General features: G+C 49.7%; 1 protein-coding gene across 1 annotated transcript in view; it reads right to left on the reverse strand.

Moving 5' to 3' along the window:
- Positions 1-18,484, reverse strand: part of LOC141075445 (myosin-IIIb-like) — a 148,074-nt gene that overhangs the window by 114,493 nt on the left and 15,097 nt on the right. Inside the window, exons 2-3 of the mRNA XM_073562500.1 lie at positions 1,548-1,613; positions 932-1,053 (exon numbers count right to left, since the gene is read on the reverse strand). Of these exons, the coding sequence (XP_073418601.1) occupies positions 932-1,053; positions 1,548-1,613 (188 nt within the window). The remainder of the gene's footprint in view (positions 1-931; positions 1,054-1,547; positions 1,614-18,484) is intronic.

An 18,484-nucleotide genomic window follows, 5' to 3' on the forward strand; every position in this document is an offset into this window, starting at 1 on the left:
CACCCTGTAGTGTAACTGCCTGGCACTGGACAGTGCAGCTCCTCCGCAGCGCCCCGCACAGGCCTCTGATATATGGCACTACCCCCACCCTGTAGTGTAATTGCCTGACACTGGACAGTGCAGCTCCTCCGCAGCGCCCCCCACAGGCCCCTGATATATGGCACCACCCCCACCCTGTAGTGTAACTGCCTGGCACTGGACAGTGCAGCTCCTCCGCAGCGCCCCCACAGGCCTCTGATATATGGCACCACCCCCACCCTGTAGTGTAACTGCCTGGCACTGGACAGTGCAGCTCCTCCGCAGCTCCCCCCACAGGCCTCTGATATATGGCACCACCCCCACCCTGTAGTGTAACTGCCTGGCACTGTACAGTGAAGCTCCTCCGCAGCGCCCCCCACAGGCCCCTGATATATGGCACCACCCCCACCCTGTAGTGTAACTGCCTGGCACTGGACAGTGCAGCTCCTCCACAGCGCCCCCCACAGGCCTCTGATATATGGCACCACCCCCACCCTGTAGTGTAACTGCCTGGCACTGGACAGTGCAGCTCCTCCGAAGCGCCCCCACAGGCCTCTGATATATGGCACCACCCCCACCCTGTAGTGTAACTGCCTGGCACTGGACAGTGCAGCTCCTCCACAGCGCCCCCCACAGGCCTCTGATATATGGCACCACCCCCACCCTGTAGTGTAACTGCCTGGTACTGGACAGTGCAGCTCCTCCGCAGCGCCCCCCACAGGCCTCTGATATATGGCACCACCCCCACCCTGTAGTGTAACTGCCTGGCACTGGACAGTGCAGCTCCTCCGCAGCGCCCCCCACAGGCCTCTGATATATGGCACCACCCCCACCCTGTAGTGTAACTGCCTGGCACTGGACAGTGCAGTTCCTCCGCAGCGCCCCCCACAGGCCCCTGTACATCAGCCGTCACCTGATCACGATGCACTGACTCCTGGGGGACGACGTCTGCAGCTCATTGTAGGCGCGATCAGCGACCGCGAATATGTGAGGAGGCAGAAGACGGAGCGAGCGGGAGCTGTACACGTCCGACACCTGCCGAGAGCGACAAGTCAGGCTCCACTCACACACAAAGCTGCAGCCAAAATAATCCTCAGCTCCCACAGGATCAACTCAAATTATATCCTCCAGTCACCTCCAGAGCTGCAGTCAGTATTCTGCTGTTACATCGTGTCTTATCCTCCAGTCACCTCCAGAGCTGCAGTCAGTATTCTGCTGTTACATCGTGTCTTATCCTCCAGTCACCTCCAGAGCTGCAGTCACTATTCTGCTGTTACATCGTGTCTTATCCTCCAGTCACCTCCAGAGCTGCAGTCACTATTCTGCTGTTACATCGTGTCTTATCCTCCAGTCACCTCCAGAGCTGCAGTCACTATTCTGCTGTAACATTCGTCATGGTGCTGCTCCCTAGACGGGCAGGGTGATCACTGGATGGGGGTTACACCTCGTCTCTCTAGGCAGTGTGCACATCTACATAGGGGCCAAAAGGGCCCCATGTTCTCTAGGAACCTCAATGCAGTAAGAGTTACCTCCGGTCCATAGAGAGGGAGCGACTGCAAAGGGTTAACCGCAATCAGGATGTCCCCGATGTAGGTCTGTGGAGAGAGAAGGGGCGATTAGAGGTGGACGGCGATCACAGGGCGACATCGCAGGGGTGGGAGGGCGTGTGTGTGTCTGGGGAATCTCCGCCATGATGAGGATGATGAAGCTGAGGACCAGTGCTGAGGGTGATCGGGACACGGACCATGAAGAGGTGGAAGCGGGGTCAGGGTGTATAGTGGGGGGAGGGTATAGTGGAAGGCTGGGGTATATAGTGTGGAGGGTTGGGAATATAGTGGGTGGAATATACTGTAGTGTAGGGGTCATGGTATATAGTGGGGTGTATATAGCTAAGGGAATATAGTGGGGGAGTTCTATTGAAGGGTCAGGGTGCACAGCGAGGAAGAGTGGGGAAAATATAGTGGGGGGCGGGGAATGTAGTGGGGGGCATATACTGTAGTGTCAGGGTATGTAGTGGGGGGCATATACTGTAGTGTCGGGGTCAGGGTATATAGTGAGGGGTATATAATGTAAGGTAGGGGTCAGGATATATACAGTGCCTTGCGAAAGTATTCGGCCCCCTGTAACTTTTCAGCCTTTTCCCACATATCATGCTTCAAACATAAAGATACCAAACATAAATTTTTGGTGAAGAATCAACAACAAGTGGGACACAATTGTGAAGTTGAACGAAATTTGGTTATTTAAAATTTTTGTGGAAAGTCAAAAACTGAAAAGTGGGGCGTGCAATATTATTCGGCCCCTTTACTTTCAGTTCAGCAAACTCACTCCAGAAGTTCATTGTGGATCTCTGAATGATCCAATGTTGTCCTAAATGACTAATGATGATAAATATAATCCACCTGTGTGTAATCAAGTCTCCGTATAAATGCACCTGCTCTGTGATAGTCTCAGGGTTCTGTTTGATGCACAGAGAGCATCATGAAGACCAAGGAACACAACAGGCAGGTCCGTGATACTGTTGTGGAGAAGTTTAAAGCCGGATTTGGATACAAAAAGATTTCCAAAACTTTAAACATCCCAAGGAGCACTGTGCAAGCGCTCATATCGAAATGAAAGGAGTATCATACCACTGCAAATCTACCAAGACCTGGCCGTCCCTCTAAACTTTCATCTCACAAAGGAGAACACTGACCAGAGATGCAGCCAGAGGCCCATGATCACTCTGGATGAACTGCAGAGATCTACAGCTGAGGTGGGACAGTCTCTCCATAGGACAACAATCAGTCGTACACTGTACAAATCTGGCCTTTTATGGAAGAGTGGCAAGAAGGAAGCCATTTCTCAAAGATATCCATAAAAAGTGTCGTTTAGTTTGCAACAAGCCACCTGGGAGACACAGCAAACATGTGGTAGAAGGTGCTCTGGTCAGATGAAACCAAAATCGAACTTTGTGGCAACAATGCCAAACAATATGTTTGGCGTAAAGGCAACACAGCTCATCACCCTGAACACACCATCCCCACTGTCAAACATGGTGGTGGCAGCATCATGGTTTGGGCCTGCTTTTCTTCAGCAGGGAGAGGAAAGATGGTTAAAATTGATGGGAAGATGGATGGAGCCAAATACAGGACCATACTTGATGAAAACCTGTTGGAGTCTGCAAAAGACCTGAGACTGGGAAGGAGATTTGTCTCCCAACAAGACAATGATCCCAAACATAAAGCAAAACCTACAATGGAATGGTTCACAAATAAACGTATCCAGGTGTTAGAATGGCCAAGTCACAGTCCAGACCTGAATCCAATCGAGAATCTGGAAAGAGCTGAAAACTGCTGTTCACAAACGATCTCCATCCAACCTCAATGAGCTCGAGCTGTTTGCCGAGGAAGAATGGGCGAGAATTTCAGTCTCTCGATGTACAAAACTGATAGAGACAAACCCCAAGATACTGCAGCTGTAATCGCAGCAAAAGGAGGCGCAACAAAGTATTAAGTTACAGGGGCCCAATAATATTGCACGCCCCACTTCTCAGTTTTTGTATTTCCACAAAAATTTAAAATAACCAATAAATTTCGTTCAACTTCACAATTGTGTCCCACTTGTTGTTGATTCTTCACCAAAAATTTACGTTTGGTATCTTTATGTTTGAAGCATGATATGTGGGAAAAGGTTGAAAAGTTCCAGGGGGCCGAATACTTTCAGAAGGAACTGTAGTGGGGGGTATATACTGTAGTGTAGGGTACAGGGTATGTAGTGGGGGTATTTACTGTAGTGTAGGGGTTAGGGTATGTAGCGGGGTTTATATACTGTAGTGTAGGGTACAGGGCATGTAGTGGGGGTATATACTGTAGTGTAGGGGTTAGGGTATGTAGCGGGGTTTATATACTGTAGTGTAGGGTACAGGGCATGTAGTGGGGGGTATATACTGTAGTGTAGGGGTTAGGGTATGTAGTGGGGTTTATATGCTGTAGTGTAGGGGTCAGGGTATGTAGTGGGGGTATATACTGTAGTGTAGGGGTCAGGGTATGTAGTGGGGGTATATACTGTAGTGTAGGGGTTAGGGTATGTAGTGGGGGGTATATAGTGGGGGGTATATACTGTAGTGTAGGGGTTAGGGTATGTAGTGGGGTTTATATACTGTAGTGTAGGGGTTAGGGTATGTAGTGGGGGGGTATATACTGTAGTGTAGGGGTTAGGGTATGTAGTGGGGTTTATATACTGTAGTGTAGGGTACAGGGCATGTAGTGGGGGGTATATACTGTAGTGTAGGGGTTAGGGTATGTAGTGGGGTTTATATACTGTAGTGTAGGGGTTAGGGTATGTAGTGGGGGGGTATATACTGTAGTGTAGGGGTTAGGGTATGTAGCGGGGTTTATATACTGTAGTGTAGGGTACAGGGCATGTAGTGGGGGGTATATACTGTAGTGTAGGGGTTAGGGTATGTAGTGGGGGGTATATAGTGGGGGGTATATACTGTAGTGTAGGGGTTAGGGTATGTAGTGGGGTTTATATACTGTAGTGTAGGGGTTAGGGTATGTAGTGGGGGGGTATATACTGTAGTGTAGGGGTTAGGGTATGTAGTGGGGTTTATATACTGTAGTGTAGGGGTCACGGTATGTAGTGGGGTTTATATACTGTAGTGTAGGGGTTAGGGTATGTAGTGGGGGGTATATACTGTAGTGTAGGGGTCAGGGTATGTAGTGGGGGTATATACTGTAGTGTAGGGGTTAGGGTATGTAGTGGGGGGTATATAGTGCAGGGGTTGGGGTAAATAGGAGAGGAAGAGATAACCAAGATTGAACCAGCACCTTCCATTTGTGCTAAACAACTGCACCCTTACAGGAATGGACAAATATACCTACCTTGGCCTGGAAATTCACCAGTCAGGGGGCTTCAAACAAGCCATAGAGACCCTGAAGGACAAGGCCTGCAAAACCTTCTATGCCATCCGAAGGAAACTACCATCTGAAGCCGCCAGTGAGGGTCTGGCTAAAAATCTTCGATGCCATAATCACCCCAATCCTCCTATACGGCAGTGAAGTCTGGGGCCCTCACACCTACCCAGACTGGTCAAAGTGGGATTCCAGCCCAACAGAAACATTCCACCCGGAATTCTGTAAACACCTTCTCCAGGTCCATCGGAGCACCTCCAACAGTGCCTGCCGGGCCGAGCTGGGCAGATTCCCACTGCACCTAGCAGTCCTGAAGAGGGCACTGACATTCCGGGCTCACCTACAGAGTAGCAACCCAAGCTCCCATCACCATAAAGCCATGCTACATATAGGTGGTCTCCACAAACCAGGACCCTTGGAACAGCTCACCCGAACCCAACCTGACCAAACCCTCAACCATAGGAAAGTGACAAAAACCAGAATCAGGAAGATGGTAGACGAAGGCCAGGAGAGGTACGTAAGTGAATGGAAGAACGACATCATCAGCTCACAGAAACGGACCATGTACAGAGAGACTACAGACTGGCCCCATACCAGGAGAAACTCCCAGACCCCAGAGACCGCAAGATCCTGAGCCGGTATAGACTCAGTGCCCACAGTCTGGCCATCGAGGTCGGCCGACACAGGCAGAGCTACAAGCCCAGGGAGGAAAGACTGTGCCAACACTGTGACCAGGAGGCCCTGGAGGATGAGACCCACTTCCTGCTACACTGCCCCAAATACTCAGCAGTGAGGGACACTCACTTCAGGAGACTCTCACATCTCTTCCCGGATTTCACCACCATGAAGGAGGAAGAGAAACCATATATCCTGCTGGGGGAAGAAGAGAGAGCAGTGGAGATAGCAGCGCAATATGTGAGAGAATGCCATAGACTGCGAGAAAGAGAACTATGATATGCCATGGACTTCTATGGCACCCACCCTGGATATGCCCCAACCCCCCATCCACCTTCCCTATGCCATGGACTTCTATAGCCCCATCCTGGATCTGCCCCATCCACCTTTCCTACAGCCCCTACCCCAACATCCCTACAGTCCCTATCCCTATTCCCTTTAGTACACTTGCTTTGGCAAAACTAATGTGTATTTAGTCCTGCCAATAAAGCTTCTTTGAATTTGGGTCAGAGTATATAGTGGGGGTATACAGCAGAGTGGTATATAGTGGGGGTACATAGTGGGTGTATAGTGGGGGGTCAGAGTATATAGTGTGGTATATAGCAGAGCGGTGTATAGTGGGGGGTCAGAGTATAGAGTGGGGGTATATAGTGGGTGTATAGTGGGGGTCAGAGTATATAGTGGGGTATATAGTGGGGGGGTTAGAGTATTTAGTGTGGTATACAGCAGAGCGGTGTACAGTGGGGGGGTTAGAGTATATAGTGGAGGTATACAGCAGAGCGGTATATAGTGGGGGTACATAGTGGGTGTATAGTGGGGGGTCCGAGTATATAGTGGGGTATATAGCAGAGCGGTGTATAGTGGGGGGTCAGAGTATAGAGTGGGGGTATATAGTGGGTGTCAGAGTATATAGTGGGGTATATAGTGGGGGGTCAGAGTATTTAGTGGGGTATATAGCAGAGCGGTGTACAGTGGGGGGGGTCAGAGTATATAGTGGGGGTATACAGCAGAGAGGTATACAGTGGGGATACATAGTGGGTGTATAGTGGGACTTCTATAGCCCGCACCCTGGATCTGCCCCCATCCACCTTCCCTATGCCATGGATTTCTATAGCCCCCATCCTGGATCTGCCCCATCCCCCCATCCACCTTCCTTATGCCATGGACTTCTATGGCCCCATCCCCCCCCCATCCACCTTCCCTATGCCATGGACTTCTATAGCCCCATCCTGGATATGCCCCCACCCACCTTTCCTACAGCCCCTTCCCAACATCCCTACAGTCCCTATTCCCTTTTGTACACTTGCTTTGGCAAAACTAATGTGTATTTAGTCCTGCCAATAAAGCTTCTTTGAATTTGGGTCAGAGTATATAGTGGGGGTATACAGTGGGTGTATAGTGGGGGATCAGAGTATATAGTGGGGTATATAGCAGAGCGGTGTATAGTGGGGGGTCAGAGTATATAGTGGGTGTATATAGTGGGTGTATAGTGGGGGTCAGAGTATATAGTGGGGTATATAGCAGAGCGGTGTATAGTGGGAGGTCAGAGTATATAGTGGGGGTATATAGTGGGTGTATAGTGGGGGTCAGAGTATATAGTGGGGTATATAGCAGAGCGGTGTATAGTGGGGGGTCAGAGTACATAGTGGGTAGTTGGACACACAGAGATCATAACCCCCAGCAACAGGAAGCAGAGCCACAAAACCCCCAGCAACAGGCCCCAAAGCCACAGGGGCCATACAACCCCCAGCAACAGGCCCCAAAGCCACAGAGGCCACAAAACCCCCAGCAACAGGCCCCAAAGCCACACAACCCCAGCAACAGGCCCCAAAGCCACAGGGGCCACACAACCCCCAGCAACAGGCCCCCAGCAACAGGCCCCAAAGCCACAGGGGTCACACAACCCCCAGCAACAGGCCCCAAAGCCACAGGGGTCACACAACCCCCAGCAACAGGCCCCAAAGCCACAGGGGTCACACAACCCCCAGCAACAGGCCCCAAAGCCACAGGGGTCACACAACCCCCAGCAACAGGCCCCAAAGCCACAGGGGTCACACAACCCCCAGCAACAGGCCCCAAAGCCACAGGGGTCACACAACCCCCAGCAACAGACCGCAGAGCCAGAGGAGCCACACAACCCCCAGCAACAGGCCCCAAAGCCACAGGGGCCACATAACCCCCAGCAACAGGCCCCAAAGCCACAGGGGTCACACAACCCCCAGCCACAGGCCCCAAAACCACAGGGGCCACACAACCCCCACCAACAGGCCCCAAAGCCACAGGGGTCACACAACCCCCAGTAACAGGCCCCAAAGCCACAGGGGTCACACAACCCCCAGCAACAGGCCCCAAAGCCACAGGGGTCACACAACCCCCAGCAACAGGCCCCAAAGCCACAGGGGTCACACAACCCCCAGCAACAGGCCGTAGAGCCACAAAACCCCTAGCAGCAGGCCCCAAAGCCACAGAGGCCACAAAACCCCCAGCAACAGGCCCCAAAGCCACAGGGGTCACACAACCCCCAGCAACAGGCCCCAAAGCCACAGGGGTCACACAACCCCCAGCAACAGGCCCCAAAGCCACAGGGGTCACACAACCCCCAGCAACAGGCCCCAAAGCCACAGGGGTCACACAACCCCCAGCAACAGACCGCAGAGCCAGAGGAGCCACACAACCCCCAGCAACAGGCCCCAAAGCCACAGGGGCCACACAACCCCCAGCAACAGGCCCCAAAGCCACAGGGGCCACACAACCCCCAGCAACAGGCCCCAAAGCCACAGGGGTCACACAACCCCCAGCAACAGGCCCCAAAGCCACAGGGGTCACACAACCCCCAGCAACAGGCCCCAAAGCCACAGGGGTCACACAACCCCCAGCAACAGGCCGTAGAGCCACAAAACCCCAGCAACAGGCCCCAAAGCCACAGGGGCCACACAACCCCCAGCAACAGGCCCCAAAGCCACAGGGGTCACACAACCCCCAGCAACAGGCTCCAAAGCCACAGGGGTCACACAACCCCCAGCAACAGGCCCCAAAGCCACAGGGGTCACACAACCCCCAGCAACAGGCCATAGAGCCACAAAACCCCTAGCAGCAGGCCCCAAAGCCACAGAGGCCACAAAACCCCCAGCAACAGGCCCCAAAGCCACACAACCCCAGCAACAGGCCCCAAAGCCACAGGGGCCACACAACCCCCAGCAACAGGCCCCAAAGCCACAGGGGTCACACAACCCCCAGCAACAGGCCCCAAAGCCACAGGGGGTCACACAACCCCCAGCAACAGGCCCCAAAGCCACAGGGGTCACACAACCCCCAGCAACAGGCCCCAAAGCCACAGGGGTCACACAACCCCCAGCAACAGGCCCCAAAGCCACAGGGGTCACACAACCCCCAGCAACAGGCCCCAAAGCCACAGGGGTCACACAACCCCCAGCAACAGGCCCCAAAACCACAGGGGTCACAAAACCCCCAGCAACAGGCCCCAAAGCCACACAACCCCAGCAACAGGCCCCAAAGCCACAGGGGCCACACAACCCCCAGCAACAGGCCCCCAGCAACAGGCCCCAAAGCCACAGGGGTCACACAACCCCCAGCAACAGGCCCCAAAGCCACAGGGGTCACACAACCCCCAGCAACAGGCCCCAAAGCCACAGGGGTCACACAACCCCCAGCAACAGGCCCCAAAACCACAGGGGTCACAAAACCCCCAGCAACAGGCCCCAAAGCCACACAACCCCAGCAACAGGCCCCAAAGCCACAGGGGCCACACAACCCCCAGCAACAGGCCCCAAAGCCACAGGGGTCACACAACCCCCAGCAACAGGCCCCAAAGCCACAGGGGTCACACAACCCCCAGCAACAGGCCCCAAAGCCACAGGGCTCACACAACCCCCAGCAACAGGCCCCAAAGCCACAGGGGTCACACAACCCCCAGCAACAGGCCCCAAAGCCACAGGGGTCACACAACCCCCAAAGCCACAGGGGTCACACAACCCCCAGCAACAGACCGCAGAGCCAGAGGAGCCACACAACCCCCAGCAACAGGCCCCAAAGCCACAGGGGCCACACAACCCCCAGCAACAGGCCCCAAAGCCACAGGGGTCACACAACCCCCAGCAACAGGCCCCAAAGCCACAGGGGTCACACAACCCCCAGCAACAGGCCCCAAAGCCACAGGGCTCACACAACCCCCAGCAACAGGCCCCAAAGCCACAGGGCTCACACAACCCCCAGCAACAGGCCCCAAAGCCACAGGGGTCACACAACCCCCAAAGCCACAGGGGTCACACAACCCCCAGCAACAGACCGCAGAGCCAGAGGAGCCACACAACCCCCAGCAACAGGCCCCAAAGCCACAGGGGCCACATAACCCCCAGCAACAGGCCCCAAAGCCACAGAGGCCACACAACCCCCAGCAACAGACCCCAAAGCCACAGGGGTCACACAACCCCCAGCAACAGGCCCCAAAGCCACAGGGGTCACACAACCCCCAGCAACAGGCCCCAAAGCCACACGGGTCACACAACCCCCAGCAACAGGCCCGAAAGCCACAGGGGTCACACAACCCCCAGCAACAGGCCCCAAAGCCACAGGAGTCACACAACCCCCAGCAACAGGCCCCAAAGCCACAGGGGTCACACAACCCCCAGCAACAGGCCCCAAAGCCACAGAGGCCACAAAACCCCCAGCAACAGGCCCCAAAGCTACAGGGGGTCACACAACCCCCAGCAACAGGCCCCAAAGCCACAGGGGGTCACACAACCCCCAGCAACAGGCCCCAAAGCCACAGGAGCCACACAACCCCCAGCAACAGGCCCCAAAGCCACAGGGGTCACACAACCCCCAGCAACAGGCCGCAGAGCCACAGGAGCCACACAACCCCCAGCAACAGGCCCCAAAGCCACAGGGGCCACACAACCCCCAGCAACAGGCCCCAAAGCCACAGGGGCCACACAACCCCCAGCAACAGGCCCCAAAGCCACAGGGGCCACATAACCCCCAGCAACAGGCCCCAAAGCCACAGGAGCCACACAACCCCCAGCAACAGGCCCCAAAGCCACAGAGGCCACACAACCCCCAGCAACAGGACCCAAAGCCACAGAGGCCACACAACCCCCAGCAACAGGACCCAAAGCCACAGGGGCCACATAACCCCCAGCAACAGGCCCCAAAGCCACAAGGGTCACACAACCCCCAGCAACAGGCCGCAGAAGCCAAATAACTGCTAGCAGCTTGGCCATGTCTGGTCTCTGAGCGTAGAGAAATCCTGACACAAAATGAGGCATCAGTCTCGACCTTCTGCGGTCGTGTGGAATGGAGTTATTCTGTAAAGGCCCCGTTACACTAAATGATGTCCCAGCGATCCCACCAGCGATCCAACATGATGGGATCGCTGGTGAGCTGTCACATAGACCGCCCCAGCGATCAGGACCAGCGACGCTGGACGCTGGTTTCTAATGTAAACGTCGGGTATCTAAGAGCCGCGCGACTCCTGGATACCAGGGCTGTGGAGTCAGCGTCCGAGTCGTGGAGTCGGTATAAAATGGACCGACTCCTAAAATATATAATAAATTGGGTACAGTAGTTCAATGCAGAATATGCTGAATATTTTTTCATAGGAATTTGGGAAAGTTATGAAATGTCCTATAAATGGCTGTTCTATTCCTGATCTAAGGCTACATTCACACACAGAGTTTTTCCTGCGTTTTTTGAGGATACGTTTTTAAGTTGCAAAAGCAGATCAGCTTTTTAAAAAACCGCATCACCTGAAAGGTTTTTGAGCTCATAGATAATGTTTTCAATAGCAAAAGCAGATTAGAAATCTGCTCTATATATCCATTTATCCATTTATCTATATCATATCTGTACCAAAAAGAATGAAAGCCGGATAGCACACAGACTAACACTCCTTTTATTTAGCACCAGTCAGGTACACCTCATAGCTGCCCAAAAGGACGCCCAGGACAGGCATTGCTCGTCTTCAGTAACATCAACATCAGCTGATAGTTGGAATAAATAGACTGCATTCATCACCACATCTTCTTAAGGTGCAGGCTTTATTTTCAAGTGTAGGGGTGTGCAGTATGAGGTTCTGCAGCAGTTGAGGTGTGCAGTATGAGGTTCTGCAGCAGCTGAGGTGTCAGTGGTGAACTCTAGCACCAGTGAAGCTCCTCCTCTGCAGACAAGGGTACAGCACAAACACATTCAGAAAGAAGGAAGGCACTCATCTCAGAAGAATTGCCAGAGTGAACAGGATGACAAGATTAACGTAATTACTTCTTAAAGCATATTTAACCTTTCAATAAACGGTGCATAAATCAATAGTCCAGTGTACTGTATGTTCTCTCTGTATGCTTGATGCTTGTTTGCTTTTTCTTTGAGCTCATATACTTTTGGGAAGCTAGCTTTTATACAATATACATACAATATACAGGGAAAATACAGCAACAGGATTGATGAGGACTTATATGAGGACTTGTATAGGTATAGAAGCCCAAACATCCGGTTATTAGCGCTGTTATCAGTTTCTTTGTTCCTGGAGTACGATACACAACAAACTTGCTCCCTCCCTCCCCTCTTTATAGACTGTGAAGCATTTAGTGAGCTGTACCCTAATAAGAAAAGCCTTGGAAATTCAAAGTAAAGCTATCTAATAATATATTTTACTAACTTTACATTTGTCATCTGTACTATTGATTTATGCAAAGTTTGTGTTATTTCTATCTAAAATGATACAGTGGGGAAAGTATGTATTTGATACACTGTCGATTCCCACCTACAAAGAATGGAGAGGTCTGACATTTTTAAACATAGGTACACTTCAACTGAGAGAAACAGAATCTACAGGAAATGTCTGACCTCTGTAATTGCAAACAAAGGTTTCTGTACCAAATATTAAGTTCTGTTTTACTATTGTATCAAATACGTATTTCATTCAATAAAATGCATATTATTTAAATCATACAAAGTGATTTTCTGGATTTTTTTAGTCTGTCTCTCACAGGTGAAGTGTACAATTGGCAGACCTCTCCATTCTTTGTAGGTGGGAAAACATGCAAAATTGTCAGTGTATCAAATGCTTATTTTCACCACTGTACATGGTTCCCTCTTCTTGCTGGAATTATAATATACATTATTTTATAGGACAAAATTATTATGAGAGTGAATTTACATGATTACAAAATGTCTAAGAAGCTCCCCATGAAGTCAGCTGTATTTAAGCATTTCACAGTGACTCAAGATGAAAAATATTTTGTGTCTCAATGTATGACAAGTGACCCAGAGGAAAACAAATGCTGTGATGCCAAAATCAGCGCATACTCAGGCAGTGATAAAAATGCTCCTACAAGAGCTTCCAATCTAAAAAGACATTTACAACGCTTCCACCCAGAAGTTTTCAAAGCTGTGACTGACAAAGATAACAGGGGCACCAAGAAACTCATGCCCAGCACTTCCTGCCAGGCAAATGAGGAAAGAGCGTCTCAAACATCATTAACAAGATATTTTGTAAGTGACAAAATTACTGTAACAATGACAGCAGATATGTTTAAAAGACAGCTCCTCCAGCTTGTTGTGAAGGACGGTGTACCATTATCACTATTGGCACGACCAGCTTTTACAGCTCTTAATGGAGAAATGGCTGCAAACTTGGTGTTTCTCTGGAAAGAGAAAGTATTAGAAAATTAGTGATTGAAGAACCCCTTAACCAAAAAGAAGATCTTAAAAAGACTCTCAAAAGACGCTTCATGTTTCTTACAATGGATGCCTGCCCACGTCACAGAGTGAACTATTTTGCCATCAATGTTTGATATGTTTGTGACAACAAAGAAATTGTTACCGAGACGCTGGCAGTAAACGATACTAAAGCTCCTCACAGGAGCCAGTTTCTCCAGGCCTTAGTGGAAAAAGTTCTGAAAGATTATGAACTCAAAAAAGAACAGGTTCTTGCTATTGTAACGGACAATGCTTCACACATAATAAGTGCAATTACACTGATGAATGAGAATGAACAACAGCTAAAAGAACACTTAGGATTCAGTATGAGGTGGAAGGCCACAGTGCTGTTCATGTAACTGAGGAACAAGCAGATATTACAACAGAAGAACAGCAACATTATACTGTAGAAATAGATGATCTTCATGAAGCTGCTTCACGCCTCTTTCCTATTCATCACATGCGCTGTGTTGTGCACACGCTGCAGCTGGCAATAAGAGAGAGTCTGCAAGAGGGACATGCTGGAAATCTGATTGGAAAAGTGAGGAAATTGGTTATTGCCGCCAGAACCCCTAAAATTGATTCCATCTTGAAGAGACGTGCTGGAAAAGGGCAATTGTTGATCAAGCCACTCGGTGGGGCAGCACTTATTTAAAGGGGTTGTCCGGGCTTTTCACATAATCTCAGTACATATCTGAGCTGCAGAATTATGACAATAAGTAATTTACTTTCTGTCACTAGTTTGCACGGTTTTCTAGATATTCTGAACAGAACATCCAATGGGGGGGGGGTGTTATGGCATTGAAATGAGAACTAGTCATAACCTCCTACTCTACTCCAAACATGCCCTCTATAGCAACAACCCAACCCTCCATAGCTACAGGCCCTCCCCGTCCACATGAAGAAGCCCTCATCACACAGTAACAAATCCTCCCCCTCTAGCAGCCTCAGTGCAGAGAGCAGCTGCTCCTCCCCAGACACACGCTGAACAGTGATCTATGGGAAGTGAAACTAGTGAGGAGGGAAAATCGTCCTGTGTTCTGGGCCACTCCATGATTACAATACATAACTCATTATCAGTAATTCCTTCCCTCACTGTCCCAGGCTGCTGGCAGCAGTGAGAACAGACTGTGTGATGGCCAGTGATGGGGGTCTGCAGCTTCTAATCTGCACAGGGGTTGGCAGTCACTGATGTCATCTATTGAGTGAAAAAGCCTCTGCTGTGTGAATGAGACAGCTCTGGGTCACTGATGTCTTCACACAGCAGCAGATTTGGTGCATTGTATGTGCGAAGCTCCACCAAACTCCCAGCAAGCTCCAGTGACCAGCACCACCCACTCATTGGCTGGCAGTAAACTGCACCAGCACTCATCTTTATCATCATTCCAGCATTGGAAAGAACACAGCAGTGATCCTGTATTTGTGAAAGCAGCACAATACATACATACACCCCCCAACACTTCACACTGTTACAGCTGCTGATTGGACCGGCTGCTCCCAACAGTATTTGTGTCATTAGAGACACAGTGGTCACACATACACTGCACCAAATCTTCTGCTGTGTGAAGACATCAGTGACACAGAGTGTCTCATTCACACAGCAGAGGTTTTGTCACACAACAGATTACATCAGTGACTGCCATCCCCTGTGCAGATTAGAAGCTGCAGACCCACATCACTGGCCATCACACAGTATTTTCTCACTGCTGCCAGCAGCCTGGGACAGTGAGGGAAGGAATTACTGATAATGAGTTATGTACTGTAATCATGGAGTGGAGATCACTGTTCAGCGTGTGTCTGGGGAGGAGCAGCTCTCTGCTCTCTGCACTGAGGCTGCTGGAGGGGAAGAATTCCTTACTGTGTGATGAGGGCTGCTTCATGTGGATGGGGAGGGCCTGTAGCTATGGAGGGTGGGGTTGTTGCTATAGAGGGCATGTTTGGAGTAGAGTAGGAGGTTACGACTAGTTCTCATTTCAATGCCATAACACCCCCCCCCCTTTGGACGTTCTGTTCAGAATATCTAGAAAACTGTGCAAACTAGTGACAGAAAGTAAATTACTTATTGTCATAATTCTGCAGCCCAGATATGTACTGAGATTACGTGAAAAGCCTGGACAACCCCTTTAATGATTGAGCGATTGCTTGAACTAAAACTGTTTCAGATATGGCGAACCCTCAGGTAACCCTAAATGAAGGTCAATGGACACAGGTGGCTGAATTGAAGGAATTACAAGCTGAGGATTTAACTCCTGGCATTTTCATAAGGGAGTGGAGGAACTTGCTATTTTGCCTGTCCCAAAGAGGAGGTTTAATCGCAGATGGCATTTCTGCTTCAATGAAACGGAGAGAGACACAGCTATTGGAAAATAAAATTTTTCTGGCAGCTGTTTATGTGGACCCAAGTCATCGTATACTGCTTGATGATCAACAGCTTACTAAAGGAAAAGAAGCTCTGACTGAGGTAGCAGTTAGGAAGAGTGGCCTACAGGAGGACTGCCAGGCGCAAGGGGACTCGGGTCCTGACAGTGCTACTGCTGCCATATCTTCATCCTCATCAGATGAGGAGTTTGACTTTGACAAGTATTTGGATGACATGGAGCAGGCAAAGCATTGCCGCAAGGAAAAAGACTTCACTCCGTCTCCTATAGCAGCAGATTGACCAGATTTCATATAAAATGTTTCACTTGCTCTCAAAGAAAAAGAAAAATTCAACCGCTCATCAAAACTGACTGTGCAGGAGGCAATTCCTTTATACCCGGAAATTGTTAGAGATGTTCCCATGTGGTTACGGATTTGCCTCCAACCCAAGTTACTGTAGAGAGGTTGTTCTCTGGCTTTAAAATTATTAGGTCAGATGTGAGGTCATCTATGAAGGAGGATCTGATGGAGGCGATTCTATTTCTTAGAACAAATTCATAGACTGCACAAATGTTATTTAGTATGCTTTTGTTGAAAACAGTTTTTTGCCACTTACATAGTTTATTACATAGCGATATATATATATATATACTGTATATATATATATATATATATATATATATATATGTAATCTATATTATACAGTGTATTACATATTTACAATTTATTACAGTTTTTTGTGTTCTAAAGTTGTATTCCAATAAATAGATATTATGTTCTATCTAAATATCTTGATTATTGTATCATAGAAATGATTAAATGTCTGATGTTCACATTGGACTGCAATACATTTTTCCCTTTAATATAAGCAATATATGTGGGAGTCGGAGTCGGTGTAATGGTATGTGCACACACAGTTTTTTGTCTCTGCGGATTTTGTAGTGAAAACTGCAGGTAAATCCGCAAGACAATGACCTGCGGCTTATCTGCGGTTTTACACCTCATAATGGATGAGGTGTAAAACTGCAGCGTTTCTGCACCAAACAATTGACATGCTGCGTTTTGAAAACCGCAGCAAAACCGCGCGGAAAAAACCGCAGCATGTGCACAGCTTTTTTTTATTTCCATAGGAAATAAAGGTACTGTACAACGCAGCAGAATCTGCTGCGTTTCTGCAGAGCCAAAAACGTTGCGGAAACGCAGCAGAAACCGCAAAGTGTGCACATACCCTAAGTGAAATTGAGGAGTCGGAGTCACAGGTTTGGCTTACCGACTCCACAGCCCTGCTTACCCGACGTTTACATTAGTAACCAGCGTCGCTGATCGCTGGTCTCTTGCTGCCACACGCAGCGATGCGCGCTGGGCAGCGGGAGACCAGCGATCAAAAAACGGCCCAGGTCGCTCGAGCACGATCAGCGATAACCGGCAGGGGGGCCACTAGCGAGATCACTGTGTGTGACGGGACCCTATGTTGGGATTTCCTAAAACCATGAAGGGCCGAGTCCGGCCCACAACCGGGCCCCTGTGAGGTCATTGTAGAGGGGTGTGTGGGTGTGACTCAGGGTCTGATGAAAGATCAATCCCAATTATCATCAGTGGTCGTACAGAGTTCCATGTCCTGTATGTATGGGGCCCTGTTTTATTGACAGACCAGTCCAGTCATCTACACTGGATCATCCCTGTGATCGGTGCAGTCAGTTCTCCTGATAATCCTTTTTATTTTCTGTAAGGCTATGTGCACACGTATGCAGAAAATTTCTGCATAAAAACAGGACTCCTTCCCAGAAAACCCTTATTTTCCGTGCGTTTTTTCTGCGCGTACGCAGACACATAGAAAATAGCCAGAAATGCGAAATTTACCGCAAAATTAATGAGCATGCTACGTTTTTTACCGTGAAGAGTTATTTTTGCGGTAAAAAACGCATCAATATGCACAAAAAGTGCAAAATGAATTAAAATGAATGGGATGCTTCTTTTAAGCATTTTTTGAGCTGATTTTTTGGTAAATCCGCGGGAAAAATGTGAAAAAAAAATGCTGTGTGGGAACACAGCCTAGCGGTTTATGCCGTATTGTTTTGTCCCCTTGAAAAATCTTTTGTATATTTTTCATATACACTGCCTCCCTTTGGAATAAATATAAAATTTAATAGTTCTGTTCCTTCTGTTCTGTAAACCGCGCCTCGAAGTAATAGCCACCGTACAGTGTCTAATTGACCGAAACAGATGGTGGCCGCGGGTAGTCTGGGGGTGTCAGAGTTAGGCTGTGTGCACACGTAGCGTTTTTTTGCGGCTTTTTTACGCGTGAAAATGCAAGAAACAAAAGGCATTTCATGCATTCCTATGTGATTCCGCAATGCTGTGCTATTGCTGCATAGTTTTCCAAGGCAAAATCGCATCGCAGAAAAATCCGCAGCATGCTCATTCTTTTTGCGGAATTGTGGAGTAAATCCGCCCACATAGGAAAGCATTGTTCCGCTTACTTTCCGAATATGGCTGTGCCCACCATGCGAAAAGTAAGCGGAACATTTGCGGATGGTACCCACGGTCTGGAGGAGAGGAGACTGTCCTCCGGGCTGTGGGTACTATATCCCTGTAAAAAATAGAATTAAGATAAAGATATTGTGTTTTTCTCACCTTCCGGCGTCCCGCGCAGCGTCCCCGGGCCTCAGCGATGCTCCCGCCAACTCCCGTTCCCAGCCATGCCTTGCGACAATGACCTTTGATGACGTCGCGGTCTCACGCATTTCCCGCGGCATGGAATTCCGGACGAGTGCACATAGCCATAGCGGTCACCGTACCGGGGTGTGTACACAGACTCCATGTGT

The sequence above is a fragment of the Dendrobates tinctorius genome, unplaced genomic scaffold, assembly GCF_039654945.1.
Source record: "Dendrobates tinctorius isolate UK_male_01 unplaced genomic scaffold, ASM3965494v1 ptg000353l, whole genome shotgun sequence".
NCBI lineage: Eukaryota > Metazoa > Chordata > Amphibia > Anura > Dendrobatidae > Dendrobates > Dendrobates tinctorius.